The 23,306-nt window shown below is 37.6% G+C and overlaps 1 protein-coding gene across 4 annotated transcripts in view; it reads right to left on the reverse strand.

Moving 5' to 3' along the window:
- ksr1b (kinase suppressor of ras 1b) overlaps window positions 1-23,306 on the reverse strand; it is a 33,800-nt gene that overhangs the window by 8,504 nt on the left and 1,990 nt on the right. The window contains exons 2-12 of one of the 4 annotated variants that reach the window (XM_060888780.1): window positions 15,009-15,149; window positions 5,919-6,102; window positions 5,081-5,528; window positions 2,662-2,822; window positions 2,495-2,552; window positions 2,251-2,334; window positions 2,113-2,168; window positions 1,900-2,009; window positions 1,026-1,191; window positions 787-828; window positions 158-197 (exon numbers count right to left, since the gene is read on the reverse strand). In XM_060888780.1, the coding sequence (XP_060744763.1) occupies window positions 158-197; window positions 787-828; window positions 1,026-1,191; window positions 1,900-2,009; window positions 2,113-2,168; window positions 2,251-2,334; window positions 2,495-2,552; window positions 2,662-2,822; window positions 5,081-5,528; window positions 5,919-6,102; window positions 15,009-15,149 (1,490 nt within the window). Of the gene's footprint in view, window positions 1-157; window positions 198-786; window positions 829-1,025; window positions 1,192-1,899; window positions 2,010-2,112; window positions 2,169-2,250; window positions 2,335-2,494; window positions 2,553-2,661; window positions 2,823-5,080; window positions 5,529-5,918; window positions 6,103-10,230; window positions 10,366-12,532; window positions 12,552-15,008; window positions 15,150-23,306 lie in introns of those variants that run through there. The other 3 variants (XM_060888783.1, XM_060888782.1, XM_060888781.1) reach the window with 3 other exon arrangements.

The following is a 23,306-nucleotide window of genomic DNA, read 5'->3' on the forward strand; positions in this document are numbered from 1 at the left end:
GAACCTTTCTATAACCAAATTAATATCTGAGGAAAAAAACTGTGAGATTTAAAGAGTTTTACATACAGGTTTTGGTGAAACTGTTTCAGTTTTGTAATGACTTGTTTATGGATTCTATCATGATCGTAGTTAAACAGTAGCAAAGGTTATGTCTTACCCTAATTCATGGCCATCCTGATGTTGAGAACTCGATATATCTGTAGGAAAATTCAGCCACACAGATGATCAGAACTCTCAGTGTTCTCAGAAGTGTTTCGTTTCTCAATAACTAATAGAATAGTTTTTTTCTTGCTGAGATTGTCTTTTAAAATGTACTTTAAAAAAAATCTAAAAATTGTCCAAATAATCTGACAGGCTAAGATTAAGATTCTTATAGCTAAGAACCATAACAAATAAATTTTATGCCTTTGTTTTACATACATTCATTTGTTATTTTTTAAGTGGCACTTAAGAACTAAACTCAAAGTATAATGGTTAAACACTTAATATATTATAAAACTCAATAAGATATACAGTTTTCTATGTCTAAGCCGTTAAGACGTTAATCCACCTTGACGCTCAGCACAACATGCTCAAGGATCCAGAAGGTGGCAATAGAAACCAGAAATCATGCACCACTTCTCAACCGTGAAGGCAGTACAGATTGAACGCACTTAGCATATTGGTATACAAAAATTGTTCACTTATTATCTACAGTGATCAGAGAAAAAGCGTTTTATGTTTTGCAGTAGTTAGTCTTTGGGAAGATCTGAAACACAGGAGTTATAGAGACAGGTTTAAACTCACCAGGGAAGATAAACTGTTGTCTGAACTGATAATGGCAGGAAGCTAGTGATCAGGACAGCGTGAAAAGAAAATCATCCAAGTAAAATGCGAGGAAAGAAAGATCAGTTAGAGAAAGATTTCATGCTTTTGGGCCACCATACCTCTGACAGATACAGATTAAAAGGCTTACAGATTTACCATTGACAATGTGTAGCTGATTTTGGAGATAAGATTAAAGAAAGATGTTAGTGTCCACTGACCTGGGAAGTGAAATCGGCCATCATTGGGCCCTTTAGGAGAAGGGTTTGCTGGTGGAGTGGCACTTGGTGGGTTGCTTGAGCTGAAGGCAGGTGAGGAAGGTGTGGAAGAGGTGGTGGAAGAGGGGTTACTGCTGGAGTCTGGCTGAATAACCGGTGGAGGAATGTCCTGAGGGGAAAACAGAATAAAACTAAGGAAACTAATCAATGAATTACGGTCAGATACAAAGCATTGTTACTGTGACCACCTCAAAGATGATTATTTCCATTAACAGCCAGAAGTGCTCCAATCACTTTATATCACAACGATTAAATCTGACATGTCAGGCACTTCATTTGTTTCAACTCCTAAGACAAGTTCAATCCTGTTATGATGCTGTAGCAGTTATGAAGCCTCATTTCCTAACCAGCCTCTTTTTTTAATCACACAAAGTTACTAAGACTAAAAAAATGCAGCTTGACATGTAACTGCAAAATCTTCCATCCTGAAAACTTGTTAATCAATCTACATTTCTGTTCAGTCCTTCCAAAAATGTCTTATCCCAGAGAATGTATTATATCAATTAGAATGTATTATAAACAGGCCAAGACCTGAAGTCAAACCAAGAGTAGACTATGTAATTCTTGAAAAATGTGTGGGTTTAAACAAAAGGTGTTTAACACATCTAACTGATCTGATCTCTTGTCTCATATTCATCTTTTGTTCTTGAAACCAAATATCTAAATAAATAAATACATAAATAAATAAAATACTACTAATACTGTTAATAAAATAGCTACGCTGGTCTGTGTGTCTGTGTATGTGATTCATTAATTTATTTAACTTATAGAATGTGCTTGTAAAGTACTATAAATTGCTGGAATTTGTCACTCTTGCCTTTTTGTTTAAAGTCTTTGGTAATGTGCCAAATTGTGTAGTTGAAGGTAGCCGCTCCACCTGGTTATTAATGTCAGAAGGAACTGACTCTGTCCTTCTGATTTTAGAAACTAGAAAGAAAAAAACAGAAGCATCCCTTAAATACTGCTCAGTGTGTGAAAAAAAACAACTCATACATTTCAGTTTGCTATATGTACACTACATGACACCTACTTGGAATTATCTGGCACTGAGGTGCTTCCTTGGTACACTTGTTATGGCACTTTAACCTGATGGTTAGAAGATCATTAGACGATTCTGCACATTTGAATCAGGACTGATGGTAAAGATAGGGCACACATCCTGACTTACTTGCAGTGTTTGCACTTTACACCAAAGAGCATATTTTTCCGACACACCGCACACGTTTGGGAGAACCAAGACTTGGTGGAAAACCTATAGAGGTTAAAAAAAGTATCAAACTTTTTTCTGCCCATTGTGTTCTAACAAAAAGATATAAATCATGAAGAATGAACCAAAATGATTGTGAACTATACTGAGGGAAATACAGACTGCAATATCGCAGGAACGATAAAAAATGATCAGATTGTCTCACCTATGTGTGATTGTAAGACCATAATCTCTCCTCATAGCCTGTGGAGATCTTCCTTTGTCTAATAGAATCAGAAAAAGTTCAACAGTGAGGCAGAAAAAAAAAAACTAAAACAGAAATCAATATGCCAACAAATGAGAAATAGGTTTTTACAGCAGAAGTGGATCTACCTTTCAGTGTTGGACTTTCCACATGGATTCGTGTGTTGGGAATAATGTGTGGAGAAGGAACAGAGAGCAGTGGCAAGCGTGAAAGTGAATCATCACAGCCATTTCTCACATCTTGCACATTTACATGGACATTGAGAAGCATCTTATTCTTTGTTGCATTCCTGAAAAAAACAAAGAGCAAACACTACATTAGTTAAAAATCTGCAGTATAATTTAAATTATGACTTAAATTTCCTCCTGACCAATCTGAAGACATATTTCCTACGGAAATATAAAAAGTGAAGTATACAGCTGTTTTGTCTGAATAAGCAAAAATACAATTCAAAAATCAGTAAACGTCATGGGATACAAGACTGAATGGTCATCTTTAAAACTTCAGGCAGGCGTTTAGATTACTGGCAGTAATACATTTCTGCTGAGGCATCAGTATTTTTCTGGATGATGGATGGTCTTTGGCATGAAAAGCCCCTTTCTGGACGCCACAGTGTCTGAGCTGTTGGCCTCAGTATGACACTGGTGAGAAATGCATAAAGTGGCTCCATGGAAGTGTGGGATTCTAGCATTCCTCTTAGATTGTAAATTATGACACTCTCATGTAACAGCGCGCACATTAGCTGTAATGTGAAAATGTACCAATGTCGTGGTTACCACACAACACCAAAGTATAAGTGGGGACGCATCAAAACAAACAAATATAAACACGGTCTAAGAGCCCAGAAAAATCAAGGGCACCAAGTAACACACCTCCAGAGTAACTAAACCTGCAACCTATACTGTAGTAATACTGCAAATGAGGATTAATAGCCTTCTTAAAGATCTAGAAAAAATAATATGTGATTAAATATGAAACACAGGAAAACACAACATTGTACATGAATAAATACATAAATGTCTCTGCTTTGAAAAAAAATGGTTGCAAAACTTTACATTACACATATTTCTAGAAGAGTACGACACTGGTGAAAAATGCAGAAGGTGACTGTGACCATGATGAGTGGGTGAGGCTTCGAGCATACCTCTCAGAGTGCAGGTTATGACACATTCATCTGACATCATGTACACTTACTGTGAAGTGAGAATGTGCACTGTGGTGCTAAACATGCATGACCAATATTTAACCCCTCTGTGGCTTTAGCCAATCTGACTCACTCATAGTGTGAGTTACGCACTGAGCTTCCTGACATCTGGATCTTCCCACATATACCACAAGTAGATGAGATGTGAATGGGACTACATTTTAAGAGCTGCCAGAATGGATCATAATTTAGCTATCGTTTTTAAAAAGTATTTATAAACATGTCCATGTTTCACCTGCCGAATTAAGAAAGATTAAGAAACACACTGCCAAACCTTTGGCCTAACGATACTCATTACTCTTGAAAATATGTCTTCATAACTATATTTTAGTTTTTCTTAAATTACAGAAATTACTTAATTGGATAATTTGTCAACAGATGCTTAATGGAATTAACCTTTAGCTGTGGTTGAATCTTATATAACATTGCATTTGTGATATATTGAACTACAGAGATTATAGAAAAGCTTTCATTTGTACCCTATGCAATGAGTCAAAATTTCAGAATTCAGCCTGTGTATTAGGCCAGACTTCTTCATTTAAATGGTTATTGAACATCAGGAACAAAGTGACATTGCTACTGGCTAATAACAAAAAATGATTTTAAAACAGGATACTTTTTTTATGCATCATGTCATCATGAGTCTACTTTTGCATATTCTAATGCAGTTCCTGGAATCTGCGAGCATCGGTGTTACTTGTTAACATCAGTGTGGTAGCTAGGTGTTAAAGTAACCAATAGAACAAAAGATCACTTGACTGAAAAACACCTCAACTGGTTCAAGGCAGACAAGTTGGAGTTTCCGCTAGCTATCATTTTAATAGAAGACTTCTCAGAGAAGTAACCAGAATAAAACCTCATCAGAATGTAAGGGCACCAAGCAGCACCCTTCCAGAATGTCTGAAACTCTGTGATATATACTTAATTAATACTACAAATGAGGATTAAAATAAAAAACAAAAAACTGTGTGTAGTTCAAAAATGAAACAAAAGCAACATTGTACAGTACATGTTAAAATTCACAATGCTGAACTTGTTGACAGTGCAGTATGTAAATATTCTTGCTTAAACTCGTTCTATGTTCTACAAGTTTCTCATTATGGTGTCAAAAAATAAACGTCTCTAAATGCTAAAATAATGTAATGCTTTCAATTGTACAAAAACAATCACATTATTCTGTCATGACTTCAGAAAGTCCGACTTCAAACTGAATATAATCAGCATGCAGGATCAGGATTTTTAGTTTACTTTATTTTCCTTCTCAGTAAATGCCTAGTAAAGATAGTATATTAGTTTAATTACACATTTTTCACTCTTTTATGGATACGCATGGTTGGACCTACTTGTGTGCAGGCTCCTCTATGCGGTTGGCGAGCTGCGTGTGGCTCTTGCTACGAGGAAGGGCGGGAAAAAGCTGGCGGAGCTTGGATGGCGGTGGTGGTGTGTGTGGTGGCTTCAAGAGGTCATTCCTAATAGCGGGTGGTGTAGGGGGCGGAGTCGATACCATTCCCTGTGGGCGCCGTAGCAGCTGAGGTGAGGAGTAGAAGGGGTCGGTTAGTCCATTCAATAATGGGATAAGATGGGACCCCGTTGGGAAGTCCAGAGAGGGTACAGCAGAAACAGACACAGAACGTTGGGAGCCAGGCATCGTGGGGGCAAAAGGAACATTAATGGCTGGGTTTGGGCTGTAGAGTTGTGAGCTTTGAGTGAAGCAGGAGAGCTGATTAGCTGGGGTGTCACAGTGAGCAGGTTCTACGATCCAGGGAATTCCGTCTTCTTTGAGCTCCCGTCCTGTTTCAGAAGCACCAGAATTAGAAAACATACACAGACGCCCCAAAAAAACAAAGTAGTGATGTGCACAAGCAATGAAATATGTGTCAGAGATGGGGGGTGGGGGGCTGTCTACCTCTTACTGAGTCTGAGATACAGCCAGCTTGACTGCCTGCAGAAATGTGCAAGGGATTCAAATAAAGGGAAATACATGTTGCAATAAATTAATGTTAATGATGAGAGACTGAAGAGTGAAAATTGTGTTAGATGACACTCTGTTGTGACTAGTTATTTTATGTTCACATAAAACTTTTCTTTCTCTTCAATGTCTCTTCCACCCTTTTGCTATGTCCTGAGAAAACAGGTGGACTACCAGTTATCTGCAACAGATCAATAGCAATTTAGACGCACCTGTCCAAGGGCCAGAGCTGGAGGTGGAGGAGGTAGAGGAGGTGCTGTTGCTCTTGAGACGGGAAAGGGCAGCAGTGATGCGGGAGCACTCATCAGCACTGGAGCCCAATTTCCTCATGGTCTCCTGCACCTGAGAACCAGACATCTGCAGCAATGCATCGAGAGACAGATTCACTGGGAATGACTGCATGAGGGAAAGAAAAAAGAAACAAAGTTAGACAGAGGTATCTTAATTTCTGTACAAATTACACAGTACATATAAACACAAATTACTTTATACCTATTCAGAGATAATCTACCTTATTTGTCTTTATATCACTGTATATTCTGTATATCTTGTATATTTAATGGTTGACAATGAATATTTTCCTTATTTTAAAACCATTTGTGCCAAGCTACTTCTTCGAGCTCATGATGATTCAAAGATCAAAGCACAAGAAAAGGAGGAGGGTTGAACCAATGGCTTTCAAACAATAATGGAAAAAACATCAGCAAGGTGATAAGTCAGAATTGCAAGTACCACTCTTTTTATCCATATCACTCTGTGGCCTCGGCGTCAAACACAACAGATGCAGCTTTGACTACTTTATCTCCTTTACCCCTTAGAGAAAAGAAAAAAAATGATGGCCAACTATAATCTACAAGGTTCCCTTTGGCCATTTTCCCTCTGGGTGGCCACCAGAGATAGAGAAAGGCCTTTTCTGTGTGCTGATAAAGAGCGATTCAGTAATGTCCATCATAGGTGAAAAGCCTTCCTCCAGTCCCCCACTCCCCACTCAGGCTGTTGGCACAGTACACAGTGTTAGCAGTATTCCGGTAACCTGTCTTTCTCTCACCCTGTCTATCAGTGTGAGTCTATGCTTCCCTGCCCAATCTGAATTCTTGTGCCCTGGAGTCTCACTGGCGTCAGCTCATCAAACACACACACGCTGCCCCTCTCTCTCACACACACACACGATTTTTAAAAACATGAAACTGTTCTAATGGTAATGTTTTTTCTAAGGATAGGTCAGCAATTTTGGAAGGAATCTCCAGTGTCAGCACTTTGTAACAGTCAGAGGCTTGTAAGTTTTCCAACAATCTATAATGCTGTCTTATTAACTCGAGTGGACAAAAATGATAACGGTTACAATAGGAACAAATCTGTTTTGCAAACATTTTACAACATTGCCCATAACTACATATGAATAATTGTAGGCCTTAATATATATAATATATATTTATAACTTTTGATAAATGTATTATTTTAATACATCACTCATTGTTAGCACTGTCAAAAACACTATTGGGTGTTCTGGTTTTAGACACCACTGTCACTGGTGTCACAATTCCTTATGTTTTATTCTTTAAATAGATATAATGTGTTATATATCCTCGATATTGTATACAAGGATTGATATGCTCATGACAAGAAACTGCACTGCCATTCAGGAAGAAAGCATACAAACCTTTCTCCTAAGTGAACGTTTACTAATGTGAACTCGACTATCATTTCTGTACAGTTTCTTACATTTCATTTATTTTAAATGGCACAGAGCATCCAATCAATATCAACAGCACAACCGAGAAACAAGCCGTGTCTCAAACCAAATGCTACTGTTCAGACAAATGTTGTGCAGTACTTCCTCCAGCTGAGTACTTAAATCAAATATGTTCATCTAATTTAAAAAAAAGGCACGATAGTCATGAAAGTAATGAAAGACATTTCATTATCATATAACAATAAAAAGATGAAGGACTTTTAACCACAAAAATGTATCTAGTCCAGATCGTTCTTTTGAGTCGATGTTGATTATCACAGGCACTTCGGAGATTTCAAAAAAAGATCACCATATTTTCAGCAGAGGAGGAAGAGGACCTATTTTTAATCATGTTGTTAATTCTGTTCATGCTAGATGTTAAAATTAAACCCACAAATGTGTGTTCTGGGGAACCACCTAGCGACCTCATATTTGCTGGCCCAAGTATGTGTAATACATGTGTGTGTGTTTGTACAAGCATGTATTTATGTGCATGTGGTTTCTGTTGTGTGTGTGGAAAAAAGCAACAATGCACACCACCTACTTAGAGACAAAGGGAGAGATTACAGCATGCACACACATTTCTCACAGGACTAGGAAACACTCTTCCAGGAATCAGTATGGAAACTTCCCTTACTGGCAAAAGTCAGAGGAGCACAGACATGAGCAAAGTGCCAGTTCCAAAAATCTCATAAGACAACAAATAAGATACAAATGTGAACAAAACTATTTAGATTAAAACTGGGACGTTTTCAGAATGTAAACAAAATATTTGCTGGGACATATAACATTGATTATGCATAAATAAATAAAAACCTACACACCAGATGGGTTTTTCACCCGTAAATTTGCACTAGCCACTGACACAAAATTCCTTCCAGAAGTGAAGCTGTGGAACTCCAAACTTGTGATCTTGATTACTGTGGTCTGTTGGACAACATCACAACCAATCATTTCCCTAAACACAAAAAGTACCCGTGTATCCCACTTAATACAAACCACACTCAGTCCATCCTTTAAAGAAAACCTAGAATGCCTGAATATCACGAGGAAGCATGAAGTCCGTTAAAAGCAAAAGCCATCAAACAAAAAAATGAATTAGTAGAACACAATAGAAGCAGGCGGCGGTTAAACAAGCTGAGTGAATTGCAAGCAGCACAATACCTTCGTTTCCAAGAACTGACAAGAAACAATGAGGTCAGTGAAAGTTAGTTATAGCTGATTTGAAATTGGATTAAGTTAAACCACAAGCACTACTCATTAAAGCAATCAGTCAAAAACTAAATATAATATGCAATCTTATAGTTCAAAGTTAGGGGGTAGGTTTTCATGCAATTCCATGAATATACATATACACATTTAAAAAAATAAAAGTACACCTGCACATTCAGGCAATTATCCAATATGCCACTCATGTATATAGGTCAAGAACTTCAGTTAATGTTCACATCAAACATCATGAAAAATGGAGAAAAAAAAAAAAACGTGGCTTTGATCGTGGCATAGCTGTTTGTACCAGATGGGTTCGTTGGAGTATTTTAGAAACTGCTGATCTTGAAATTTCATACACAACTTTACAAAGAATAGTATGAAATAAAATATAAACAGAAATATTACAGTAAAATAACCACTCTTTACAACCATTTGAGCAGAAAAGCATACCAGAACACAATTTGGCTTTACCCATGTGGCAGATTAAGTTGCACTTCCATCAGCCAGGCACAGGCATCTGCACTATAATGGGTAAAGACTCTTTAAAACTTAGAATTTTTGAAACAACACAGGTTCTATTTCCAATCATCAACTGTTCACAGTTTCTGTGAGTCTCATAGTCTTTGTGAGCCCATTATAGCCTTCAGATTCCTGTTCTTGGCTGACAGGAACGCAACCCTATGTGGTCTTCTCAAAGTTCGATGTATTGTGCATCTTCTGATAAATGCTTTTCTGCTCACTGCAGTTGTAAAGAGATAATTGAGTTACAATAGACTGTCAGTTACTCTCCTCCTAACTCTCATGAATTGCATGAATGCAGGTGTAGAGGTGCTTCTAACATACAGAAATAGCTGTTGATATGGTTGAGTGTAGAATATATATATATAGTGAGAGAGAAAGAGATCATTGTTTTCATATGAATGTTTGAACAGATATCCCACATAAACCTTAGACTAACTATGTTGTATTTTACCAAGCACATTTCTGTGTAAGGCTTGCTAAAGACAAGCCAGGACAGAAAAGATGCTGAGTATAGAGGGTTTGACACATACCCACCCCAAGATGGTGTCTGGACATGTTTTCCCTGCCTGTGATCCAAGTTGACGTAAGATACTCAAGACTACACCAAACATAAAACCAGGAAACAAGTGTGATCCATGAACAGCATTCGGCATTAAAGGAAGCACAATTCACAAATCATTAACATTACAAACATAACTGATAAAAGGTTCCTCCCTGTCTGCCACCTGATACAGAGTTTAACCTGAACTGAGCCCAAACACACCAAACTGGTGTACACAAACTAACCTGTAGGACCTCTGGCCAAAGCTCCTTGGGTCAGAAAGTCCAGATCAGGCTGGATGTTAAGACCATAAACCCTCACACATTATGTGTGAGTATGTGTACAAAACAAAGAGTTAACAGCTTACCACAGGAGTTTATACTGCACGCAACCTCTATGAGCCCAGACAGAGTCACAGGCAGGAAACCACAACATCAGAGTAGAAAATAACTATAGGAGTCCACATGAGCTGTTTAGAAAGGATGTGAAGAGATAAAAAATAAAAGAAATAACATACCACCAAAAAGTCAGGTCTGTAATAATCCTTTCCCATAAATCATCTTCCAGGGACATTAGCAAAGATCCTTGTGTCCCTTCTGAAGCCAGTGGGAGTGTGAGAGTGGCACATATTTACTCACCCCACCTCCCTCTCCAAACTGTCTTTCCCTCCTTCTTTGCTTTGCCCTCCCCTCATCCTAACATTCTCTCTCTCTCTCTCTCTCTCTCTCTCTCTCTCTCTCTCTCTCTCTCTCTCTCTCTCTCTCTCTCTTTTTTTTTTTGACTTTATACCAATCTTTCCAACTTTCACAACTGACAATCTCTCTTTACTGTGTACAAATCCATTATTCTTTCAATTAAAATGGTTAATTTCTTTCAGTTCACTCTCTTTTACAGTCTTTTAAACGTCATATCTTCCAGGTATCTGATCAGCCTATCACCAGATATTACTTCTCCCAGACTACACACCTAAACCACATATTGAGTGTGCACTGCACGTGTTTCCTGTTAGAGCTGGTCATCTTTTTTTTTTTCCTCCAGTGTTGCTCCACTACACATCAACGTAACCAAAACCACCACAGGGAATCAATGACCACAAAACTCAGGCTCAAACCAGATCTCTGACATCAGTTTGCTATAATGACACAAACACTGACAAGTTTAATTGCTTTAAATCAGTGAATCAGCTGAGGTAATGAGTGTATGCGTGGGGTAAAAAGAGACTATTTCAGCTTCCTGTTAATAAGAATCAGATATTTTAGCATGGTTGGTCCCTTTGTACTGTAAATCACAGGATAGCGTGTTAGACCGCTAAAGAAAGGAAAAGGAGAGAAGGCTAAATCTCAGGAAGCAAAGCTCAGGGTCAGACCCCCTCTTTCACCACATGCTCCTCCTTTCCTTAAGAGAAACCCTTCTTCCTGTGACTCTACAGGATGTGAGCACTGAATGGGCCATCTGAATTTTCTAAATAAGTATTACATTCAAAGTAAATAATCTGCATTCAAATGGATGTTGATTGGCCTTTAAAACATTTTAGAAACTATTTACATTTACAGCATTTAGCAGATGCCCTTATCCAGAGCGACTTACATTTTATATCATTTTTATACAACTGAGCAATTGAGAGTTAAGGGCCCTGCTCAGGGGCCCAGCAGTGGTAGCTTGGTGGACGTAGGAATCGTGCATTACTTAATGTAGGGAAACAAAAAAGCAAATCACATGTGACAATTTATTTTCACATATGTTCAATTAGATATATGATTTGTATTAAATATGGAAAATGAATTATGTGTATTAACATACATAAAGTATATACACAGTGATACAATCAATGTTTCTAACAACATTGTGCACATTCATACTGTATTCCTTACGCTCTTTCCCCTCGCTATACACTCGACATATGTGCTTGAGATGAATATGAAAAGATGGTAAAGAATTTCACTTTTATACTCAATCTCAAGTGTGAAAAGTGAAGTACTGTATCTAGAGGGTTCTGTTTTTGAACAACAGAATGATGTTTAATAACTTACAGTAGCCTCCATGCATGAGTCATATTAAAAAAAAGAGGTTTCAAATAGCATTACTGTCATAACGTTTTTTTTATCATTTCCTGGAATACAGCATATGAGGTGCACTGTTACTGTTACTATCGTAGGTGAGCAAGCTGCAGAACTTTGCAGTCATTAACCGTGTGTTCAAACCACCCTACCCTTTACTATACGAGGAACATTGAAATATTTATAACTTATGAAAACAAATAAATAAATACTATTAAAAATAAAGATTTCCTTAAAAAACAAACCTACGTATTCTAGCATGACAGCTATGGATTCCTGGCAGCTGTGATATGCTGGAAAACTAGTGTCTCTGCTAGGGAATACACCCAAAACACATTTCCCTAAACTGCACAATCACGCAAGTTCTCTTCAAAGAGCCAGTCTGATCTTGTCTGCCCCAGAGGACATTCCTGTGTGTTTCCTGAGAATATTATAACAAACTTCAGGATGCTTGCAACGGCATAGTTGTGAATGTGACTTTCACGCTAAACTTCCCGAGCGACCTAACAGTGAAAGAATGGTGGCATGTGGGCCACTAGTCATATGGATGCATTCCTGCTTTGTGAATCACACAGCACAGAGAAGCAGATTAAAGCAGTTTAAAAAAGAACGGCAATAAACTTTTTATGTCACCATATGACATAGTGTCAAGAGAACATGCACATCTAACAAAGTGGTTAAAGATGGCCAAGATATCTGTAAAAAGATGTACACACAAAAAACAGACATGCGACCTTTTTGCCTCTAAGTTCGTTACCCTACCTCAAACACTTATTCACTTGCCTCCTCTTCTTGCACCTATTCAGTTTGTTTCTATGTAATGAAAGTAGACAAGGCAGTGTGGAAGCCAGTGGAATCCTGTTCTAGCCAGTTAGGTTCGTGTTGTGTTTATACACAGACCGGCGGGGTGTAAAAATAGAGTGAGTGGAGCGTGTAGGACAGAGGGGCTGACTCGGCATATTGTAAGATTAGGAGTCAGATCGGGTGTGGGAGCCCATGGGGAACTGGAATGTCAGTGAGATCATGCAACACGTCTGTTTATGCAGCTTGATACACCAATAATCCTGCACGTCTATCAGCTTTTCTTTCAGGCATTGTTTGCAAGAAAGCAAAATTCAATTTCAACTGAGATTTAAATTGCAAATCATGCATCTTCTAAATCTTCCCTCAAATCCCACTATCTCTCTCTAGTTAAGGATGCAACCAAACTGTCAAAAACAGCTTAGTAAAACTTAGTATTGTGTCATTCACAATACTGCTACGAAATAGATCGTTTCTTTACTTCGGGCTTTTGTTTGCTTTCTTCCAACTGAGAAATTACAAACCTGATTCCAAAAAAGTTGGGACACTGTACAAATTGTTAATAAAAAGGGAATGTGATAATTTACAAACCTCATAAACTTATATTTTATTCACAATAGAATATAGATAACATATCAAATGTTGAAAGTGAGACATTTTGAAATGTCATGCCATATATTGGCTCATTTTGGAGTTCATGAGAGCTACACATTCCAAAAAAGTTGAGACAGGTAGCAACAAGAGGCTGGAAAAGTTAAATGTACATATAAGCAACAGCTGGAGGACCAATTTGAAAATTATTAGGTCAATTGGCAACATGATTGGGTATAAAAAGAGCCTCTCAGAGTGGCAGTGTCTCTCAGAAGTCAAGATGGGCAGAGGATCCCCCAATGCTGCGGCGAAAAATAGTGGAGCAATATCAGAAAGGAATCTCTCAGAGAAAAATTGCAAAGAGTTTGAAGTTATCATCATCTACAGTGCATAATATCATCCAAGATTCAGAGAATCTGGAACAATCTCTGTGCGTAAGGGTCTAGGCTGGAAAACCATACTGGATGCCCGTAATCTTCGGGCCCTTAGACGGCACTGCATCACATAGAGGAATGCTACTGTTATGGAAATCACAACATGAGCTCAGGAATACTTCCAGGATGGATGGATGGATGGATGGACAATCCACTGTGCCATTCGCCGTTGCCGGCTAAAACTCTATAGGTTAAAAAAGAAGCCATATCTAAACAAGATCCAGAAGCACAGCCGTTTTCTCTGGGCCAAGGCTCATTTAAAATGGACTGTGGCAAATTGGAAAACTGTTCTGTGGTCAGACGAATCAAAATGTGAAGTTCTTTTTGGAAAACTGGGACACCATATCATCCGGACTAAAGAGGACAAGGACAACCCCAGTTGTTATCAGCGCTCAGTTCAGAAGCCTGCATCTCTGAAGGTATAGGGTTGCATGAGTGCGTGTGGCATGTGCAGCTTACACATCTGGAAAGGCACCATCAATGCTGAAAGGTATATCCAAGTTCTAGAACAACATACGCTCCCATCCAGACATCGTTTCTTTCAGGGAAGACCTTGCATTTTCCAACATGACAATGCCAGACCACATACTGCATCAATTACAACATCATGGCTGCATAGAAGAAGGATCTGGGTACTGAAATGGGCAGCCTGCAGTCCAGATCTTTCACCCATAGAAAACATTTGGCGCATCATAAAGAGGAAGATGCGACAAAAAAGACCTAAGACAGTTGAGCAACTAGAAGCCTATATTAGACAAGAATGGGACAACATTCCTATTCCTAAACTTGAGCAACTTGTCTCCTCAGTCCCCAGAGGTTTGCAGATTGTTATAGAAAGTTGAGGGGATGCCACACAGTGGTAAACATGGCCTTGTCCCAACTTTTCTGAGATGTACGTTTTTTAATTTTACACCTAGACAGCACAATGTTAGATAAATAATTTATTTTGTATTGTTAGATCTAGAATCCACAAGCATCTCAAAACATACAAGAATACAGGGGAAACTCAAGTGTAGCGACTGTGCTTAGACATGTGACAAAGGATAAAAGAAGCAATAATCTGCCCAACAAATTTGCACTGCAACAGTAGTTACTGCTTCTAATATAAAAAGCAAATACAGAACTGAGAAGTCTGTTGTCATGGTTAGAGAAAGCCCTGTCCCTGGAAATAACTAAGAACAACTATTACTAAAAATGTTTCTATCAGAAATACTTTATCTTACACTGTCCAACAGTAACAAACCCTGATTATTTTACACTACAATTCTACATTTCAACAGATAGCACACATTTGCTAATGTAATATATATCGCATTTGTATTACAATGTAAAAAAGCATTTATTCAAATAAACACACACACACACACACACACACACACACACACACAGACACACACACACAAAATCCATACCTCTATGAATTCAGGCCTGAGGTTAATGGTATGGAGCCAATCCACTAGATGTGGGAATGCGCTGAGGGCCAGCGATCGCTCACACAACGGAACCCTCTGCTTACATTGCAGCTGCTTAGTGATGTACTTTGCCAGTTTCACCTACAGGGGACAGATACATACATAAACCACAGAGCTTATAGAGGAACTAAAACTGAACATCATTCTCTCTTTACATGCACATAGTTATTTTCCTTGTCAGTTTATTCACTAGAGCTTCACTGAAAGTAGTCCATTCCCTATATGTGGCAACAGGGAAACTTCACAATAAGCACACCACCCAAAAAATGTGATGCAACATTGTAAGATTTTAGTATTTTATTTCCAGTTTGTAAGGCAGTGGTTGCTCAGTCGTTAAAATGTTGGACTACCAATCAAAAGTTCACCTCCCAACACCACCTAGTTTCCATTGCTGGGATCTTAAACATGGACCCGAAAGCACCAACTTTTCAGTTGCATGAATGAGAAAATATTATTTGGTGAAGACAACTGGATAAGAGTATCTGCCACATGCTCTAAAATGTAAAAGTCTCAATACAGGCCTCCATACATATAAAACAGAGACAGAAACTGAAAAAAATTGCAGGCATAATCATGAGCTGTGAATATGGCTGGACATGTCATCTTGGTGCACAAAATGATTCCAAAAAGTCATAGTGAAAACACTGCAGTGTAATTTCACTCTCAGCACATATACATCGTTCGATTTTTTAAATAATGTATCTCTGTTTAATTTAAACATGTGAAAATAAAGCAAGACATACATAACATTTATGTATTTATACCCCTGTTACTACACTGCAGCTTTGATGATCGATTGTGATTATTATTGGACATCGTGTGATCTTGAAGGGCTGAAGAATTCAAAGAGAATAGACTAAATGTTTGCACATCAAACAGCTAGCAGTAACCTGAAGCCCAAGTGGAATGACGTCACAATGTCAGGAGATTGCAAGATCTGGTGATACCATAGACATGTGAGGTTGAGAGCAGATGTCCACTAGAGTATAATCAGGCCTGCTTTTGGCTGAAAGGATGGCATTGATTTTAAAGATTTGTGGTGGCTTCACATGCTCCAGAATAAGCACATTTTACCTACTGGTGACAATTACAGTGGAAGAAAATGAGGTAGAAATAAAATAAAGAAGAAGAAAAACGCAATACTTGTACTGTATGTTTATCATAGAATCCTCAAGTCAAAAACTCTGCAAGGTTAAGAAGTTAAGTGTATGTGATAAGACACCATATTTATTGCAAACTTTCTAAGAGCCAGTTCTATGCACAGTTCTATGTATCTAACATACAAAACGCTCCAAGCGATGAGACCCAGAGCTGAGGAAATCCCCATAAATGACATCAGTGTGATAAGGTGGGTGAAAACTGCTACACAGTGGCTACACATGTGGTTAGCTGCAAGGATGAAAATGGGTTGAAGCAAGAACAAGTTTATTAGGTTGCTTAAAGGAACTCGAAGTTTCACCAAAAGTTTCATGTTCTGTAATAGGTCAGTTACAGTGAATAGTTAATGACTTTAGCAGTTATTACACCTGCATGTTGGCTGGGAAATACAAAAATATAATATTCATATCTGAAATAATAGCATACATGAAATAATAAAGTAAGTTTGATATAAATTTGAAATATCACAATACACAAATATTACCACAAAATTTATATATTACCACTAAATTTATAATATATTAAATTTATAACAATTACAAACTGCAGCTGATCTGTTAAAATCTAAATTTTAGTCACTGCACATTTTTTGACACGTAAAAAACGATTTATTTTTGTCAACTTTAATTAAAAAAAAAATTTTTAAAAATCATTTTTTTACAAGTTTTGAATGCAACACTGCTGTTTTGATAGCAAGCCTATTCATTGATGTATAGGATATACTGTAAAATGTCTTTCATAATAGTTGTATGATACGTTATGATATGGCAAATGTCCTTCATGTGGCATTCACTAGTCCACACCCACTAAACAATGCCTTTTACTGGATCCATTAGGGCACAGTAGCAGACAAGCCTATAATAATCAGAGTTGAATGTGACTCATTGTGAAAAACAAAAGCCAACCCGTCAGCCACTAGCAGGCGGGACAATCTCCCGTGGCTCCACCTGTCTTCCTCTTGATTTAGAAGCCCTCCTAACAGCATGCATGGCAGTCTATAAATAACTAGAAGTTATTATAGTAAGCAAGTCTGACCTGTCTTTTCTGTACCCATGACAAACAAGTAGAGCCGGAAGACAGAGACATCCATCTCTGCACACAGCTGCCTGATGAACCACAGGCCCGGAAAGCATAGTCTCACACACAAATAGACATACGATAGTACAACATCAGCCAACCATCCTCACCCTTATAACTGCAGAGCCTGTTTGAACAGTAACAACGTTCAAGATAAAAGCTTTCTCTGTTGCTAAAACCAGCAGGTCATGGAGGACTTGTGACTTATCATCTCCTCTCTACACATAATCCAAACATCCTCAAATTATTCTTACCTTCATTCTGACCCCACCATTTTAAGGTGATACAAGATGACTCTCTGAAGAAAGTGTACTAGGTTGGTCAAATTCCTTAAATGCTTTTCACTTTCATTTCTCATTACTAATATTCGGCACTCAAATAAAATATGATTTTTATACTGCTACAGATATAAAGTCCATCAGCAGTATTATGACAGTTTGTTCGTATCAAAAACCACAGAAAGTGAAAAGCATGTCGCATTTTGAACAAAAGAAAATTATAAGAGCAGTGTTGTATTTTTTTTTTATGTGCTTTTTTACTTGTATAATATGTAAGTCTAGGTTGACATAAAAATCTGCTTTGAACTCATCTTTACGGGAACACATTTTATTTAGAATTATATTTATAAAAATAAAGTTATATTTATGAACACTACAAAACGCACATTGATGTCTATTCACTCGTTATATGTTCACTACATAATGTATAACATTATGGTATAGAGCAGATATTTTAGAATAGTGTGACTGATCAATACTAGTTTACTAGGTCATGGACTAGAAATTCTTTCAGTCTAAAACTCTGTTAAGAGATAATATATCAAGAAATACATACAGACAAATTTTTTTGACTTGGTGCACTGTATGCCCACAGACAACATCCATAGGTTCAGCCATGGAAAAGGCAATAAGAAAAAGCTGCTAACTACAAATGAGTAATATTACTTTACGTATTCTTTGTACTGTATGCTTAATTTTAATCAAATCATATTTTATACATAATTAAAATAAAAAGTATGTGAAAATTAATTAAGCAATAAATGCAATGTATTCATTCAGACCTCTTTCCCTGCATCAAACAACAAAGAGTCATTTGGATAAAAAGTTTAAGAAATACAAGACTTAGGTGATTTAAACATTCAATTGTTTTTGCCTATTATTTCAGACTCATTTTCAATAATTCAAACAGTGTAGCTGTCCTGACAGCACTACTGTATACGATACAGACTGTAGATGAGTAATGAATAGCATTAAAGTTTCAGCAGGTGAGGAGCAGTAGGAAAAGGTGCACTGGCTGCTTGTGAAGATGCCCTGGGTTGATTTAATGTGCTGCTCGGCCACGAGCGAACCTCACACATGGCGGGGTGTTAGTTTGCACCAGACGCAGCCTGGCACAATACGCGGGGCTGCTGCTGTATTCAATGACAATCTTCCTCCTCATCTGCCTTCTCGGTTACACCTCGCAAGGGGCAGAGAGCAGGAGGGGGGTATTCATAGGCACCTGCTTAACTTAAGAGCCTGACTGACAAAAGACTGTCTGAGCCTCAGTGGGCCAAGAGAATGCAGCCAACCATGCTCTACTGGAGCTGCAGCTTTACGCAAGAGTACAATAAGAGTCAGCTACTTAATCACGGAGAGGCTCGAGAGACACAACGCATACAAAGTCTGGTGTGTGCAAATAGAGCAAAGCAAGTGTTGGCATTCGATTAATGCTTGTTAATTTAGCTTGTGAGTTCATTCGGAAAAAGTAAGGTATACAGCACATGAGCATTAAAGTGATATTGGGTTGTGCTGTGTAACTGCAGCTGTTCATTCAGTTATGGTTTGCTAAGAAAATAAAAATAAAATTGAGAGCATGACCATGTCATGGTACATCGCTGATTCACAGACTGATTTAAATGCCTGGTAGAAACGTCACGATTGTTATAGGTGATGAGAGTAACTGTAGACAGCATTAGCTCATGTTACTACATGTCAGACTAGGAGAGCTGCACAACAACTCACTCCCATTGTTTATAATAGTATCGAGATAACATCATGGAAAATTCTGTATAAAGCAGTGTTGTGTATTATACTTTTTAATTTAGCCTTCATTAATGTGTGAAGTTATTGCATATTAGGTGTGAAGTTCAGTTTGACATATTGAAGGTTCTAGAGTACTTCATATCTTCAAGGAAAGTGTTCACTACCATTTCAACATTTCGTAACATAGTTGCATGATAGAATACATTTCTGCCCAAACTCGCCGTTAGTTCTACTCGACCACCATGCAATTCTCCATTACGGAAAATGATCTGTGGAAAAGGGCAAACAAAAAGTCAAGACGAGTGACAACGACAACGAAAGAAACAAGAAAGGGGGGAAAAACAGAGAAAGAGCTGAATAAAAAAAACCACATGGGGATTTCCTGAAACTAACAGTTGATCTAGAGGCTCTGAGCTCCGCCACCTGATTGGCCTTCAAAGACTTTGTTAACTTTTCCACCAATGATACTCTATAAATGTATCTTGAGAACTGCTTTGCATTCAAACGATCAGTATACATATTCCTTTAAGCCCAAACTTCACATAAACATCATTATTTACTCTAATGTATAAATACAACCATAGTTAGGCTAAAGGTTTGCAAAGCATGGGATCCACAACAAAGGGCTCTCAATGGTTTATTACTGAACTGGGTTTTCTAAGAAAACTTATACCTGCTGTATCATTTTAAGATACGAATTTCTTTTTGAAACAAGGCGTTAATATAGTTTAACACCTACACATCATAAGGGGTTTGCCTAATGCTAATAAAGACAGTTACAGGTAAACAGGATTTACATGGCTTCAAAACACATTTCCTCTTCGAGTCACAAAGGCTCACTTTAACATTTTTCACATTTGCAAATTCTGCTCCGAGCCAAAATATACACAAACTTTTCTCAGTTTCATAAACACATGAGTAAAGATGAGTTAAACAATAAAAGCAAGTGACACATGAACATTAATGCCTCAATGCAAAAGCACAAGATAAAGCAATTATAAACTGTAATATGTATAAACTCTTACAAGGTTTTTATACGTAAAATTGCGAACTCATTAATTCAAGATTGAAATAAACTTTGTAACACTAATGTCTGAAATACATTAGACTTACAAATACAAACATCAGATAATCGCATTTGCAGGCCGTCTGACATGTCAAACCTCACTCATTAAAACAGTAACAGTAATAGACACATACAATGATGTAGATTGATGCAGCAGTACAAATGTATGAACACATACAGATAATCCTGTGATATTAGATAAGGAATTTGCTGGCAGATATTCTTAAATAAAACTCAAGGGACTTTCTGCAGTAAGGAAGAAGCTAACCAGTAATCACTGTATTCTAGTTAGGGTCACAGTGAATCCGGAGCTCAGAAACTCTGGGCAGAGTACTGGAATGCACCCCGGACGGTATACCGGTCCATTACAGGGAATCATGCAAACACACCCAATCATGCTGAAGGAAAAGCACAGCTTTTCAAGCTACTGCTATGTTTTTGGAGAAAACTAAAGCATCCAGTGAAAACACATTTAGACATATGGAGCACGTTCAAAATGCAATATGATCTGTAAAGGATTTCTTATTTTGTATCTCTCTGTCAGGATATTATATATCAAGCCTATTAGTGTATTTGTTAGCTAGTGAACAGGCTGGTTTCTGTAAATACCAAATCTATGCACACTGTCTGAACAACACTCCTTTACATTTTCCCATGACTGTGACTTATTACAGTTAATGAACATGCTTCAGGGATACACCCTGGATCAAGCAGGCAATGCGCACATCCTTTGTATCTTTACAGATTACATAAATAATACACCTTTCTAGAAAATTCATTTCCAACACACCTAGGCATAAAGTTCAGGTGCTTGCTGAAAGCCTGGTTAACTGGATTATGGGTGATAGATCAGGGCTCTGTAGGACAGTAGAACTGCAGAAATAACATACTGCAATATCCATGAAAACACAAGTCAGTCATCACTATTGATGGAGTAAGTGTAGTGTAGCAAAGTTTTATGGCTTTGATTATTAAATGTTTACCAAAATCTACATTTTGGCAAATTTATCCACAGTAAATTTATACTCAGTGTTTCCAGATTTGGCTAAGGATCCAGCACAACCCTAACTGATATTTAGGTTTAAATTGTTAATGCAAACCGGAATAAGCACCCATCAAACTCAACTTGTCTTTGTACAGAAGTAACTAACACGTGACATTCTCAAATTCTTGAGATATACTTAGTACATACTGCAACAAATGCTAGAACAATCTAGAGCACACACGTGTTTTAAACCTTCAACAGTACACGTCACTGTGCTTCACTTCACTGTGTACCGAAAGTGTAACTGACATTTAGCTGAGTTTAATCACCTATTAGAGATGATTGACCCAACATGACACAATATTAGAAATATTCTTGAATATTTCACAAAATGAAAAACATACAATATTTGAATACATAGATAATATGAAAACACACAAAGCTATCATTTCCATCTACTATGATAAACATTTAAAAACAAAAAGTTGCCATATTGCTCAAAATCATAAAAGAGGCTCAAGGCCTCAGAACTCAAGATTGATTAAGATGCTTTAAGAATCCTTTTATAATCACATTCGGGGAACCTTCATTAGAATTTAACTGAATCATGAGGTCCACAGATTACCGTCACTCTTTTTCTTTTAATGTAAATTTGCAATAGAGTTCTATCTCTGAACGTATTAATCATACCCATTTATTTCTCAGCTGTCTCAGCTTTCTCAGGTGACCAGTGACAATAAAGGCTACTACTACTACTACTACTACTACTGTCTTATGAGTTACTCAGTTACTCACGCCTTTTTCTGCATGTTTCACCAAGCTCAGAAATGTAGAGGAAGTGCTAAACAAGAACGCTGGCACATCTGAGTTCCTTCCTGAGATTCTCTTTTGCCAACCATGATAATTTTTTCTCTTATTATATCTATCTCCAAACTACAGAGAAACACACCTGATATATACAGCATATGAAGTTCAAAGTACAGAACATAGAGTGTGAGCATATAGATGGTGATTGTATTTCACTCTGTATGCAAAAACTATTTCTAATAAGTAGTAGAGAGGGAGGGAGGGAGAGAGAGAGAGAGAGAAATAAGTCTTGATGGTGCGCTCCACTTAAAGGGAAAAAATCCACATTCTAAAACATAACAATATGACAAACCCCACAGGCACTTAGATAGGATGGTGCAGATGGAATTAACATTTTTGTTAATTTCCTTTCAGAAAGAAGAAGACCATAAACGACATTAAGCAGGTCTAATGTCTTTTTTTTCTCATTAAAAAAAGAACACATGTAAACTAAGAGCGTAACAGTAAACGTGTAAGTGAAGTTTTTGAACACACAATGTTGAAGAACCCGCAGCTTTAGGCTCTGCTTTCATGTTCAGGTAACATACACACAGTGTCACAATCTACCCGTGTCTCATTAGAAATAGTACACAGTCTCAACTGACACGGGCTTCTCTTGTTTAAAAAGGTAATTAAGTACAGGCGCTGTGCTGCTCCATATAGTACACCGGCGATCTGAATTACAACCGGTGGTTAAAAATAACAGCAATAACGTTTGCATTTGCATTAGTATGAGAATAATTTACATGAAAAAACGTCAACATAACTGAGTGCATCGCTAAATTTTCCAAAGACAGTCTGGCTACATTAAAGAACCTCCAGTTTTACAGGTTGCTTTATTGTCACTAGGCTGTCATTTGTATGCTTTTAAGGATGTGCATAAACATGGAGTGGATAGAGAGGATAGGTAGATAAACCATCACACATCTGACAACCGAAACCAGGAAGAAGTATAACACTTTTTCCTCCATGGTGCCATCACTGGAAAGTTAACAGAAAGTTTAAACCAGATTGATAAAGCTGAATATCTGAATAATATCTTTTTAATAAATGATCTGTAGTCCTGCTGAGCACTTGTGCAG

Source organism: Tachysurus vachellii, chromosome 15 (assembly GCF_030014155.1).
Source record: "Tachysurus vachellii isolate PV-2020 chromosome 15, HZAU_Pvac_v1, whole genome shotgun sequence".
In the NCBI taxonomy this organism is placed as follows: Eukaryota; Metazoa; Chordata; class Actinopteri; order Siluriformes; family Bagridae; genus Tachysurus; species Tachysurus vachellii.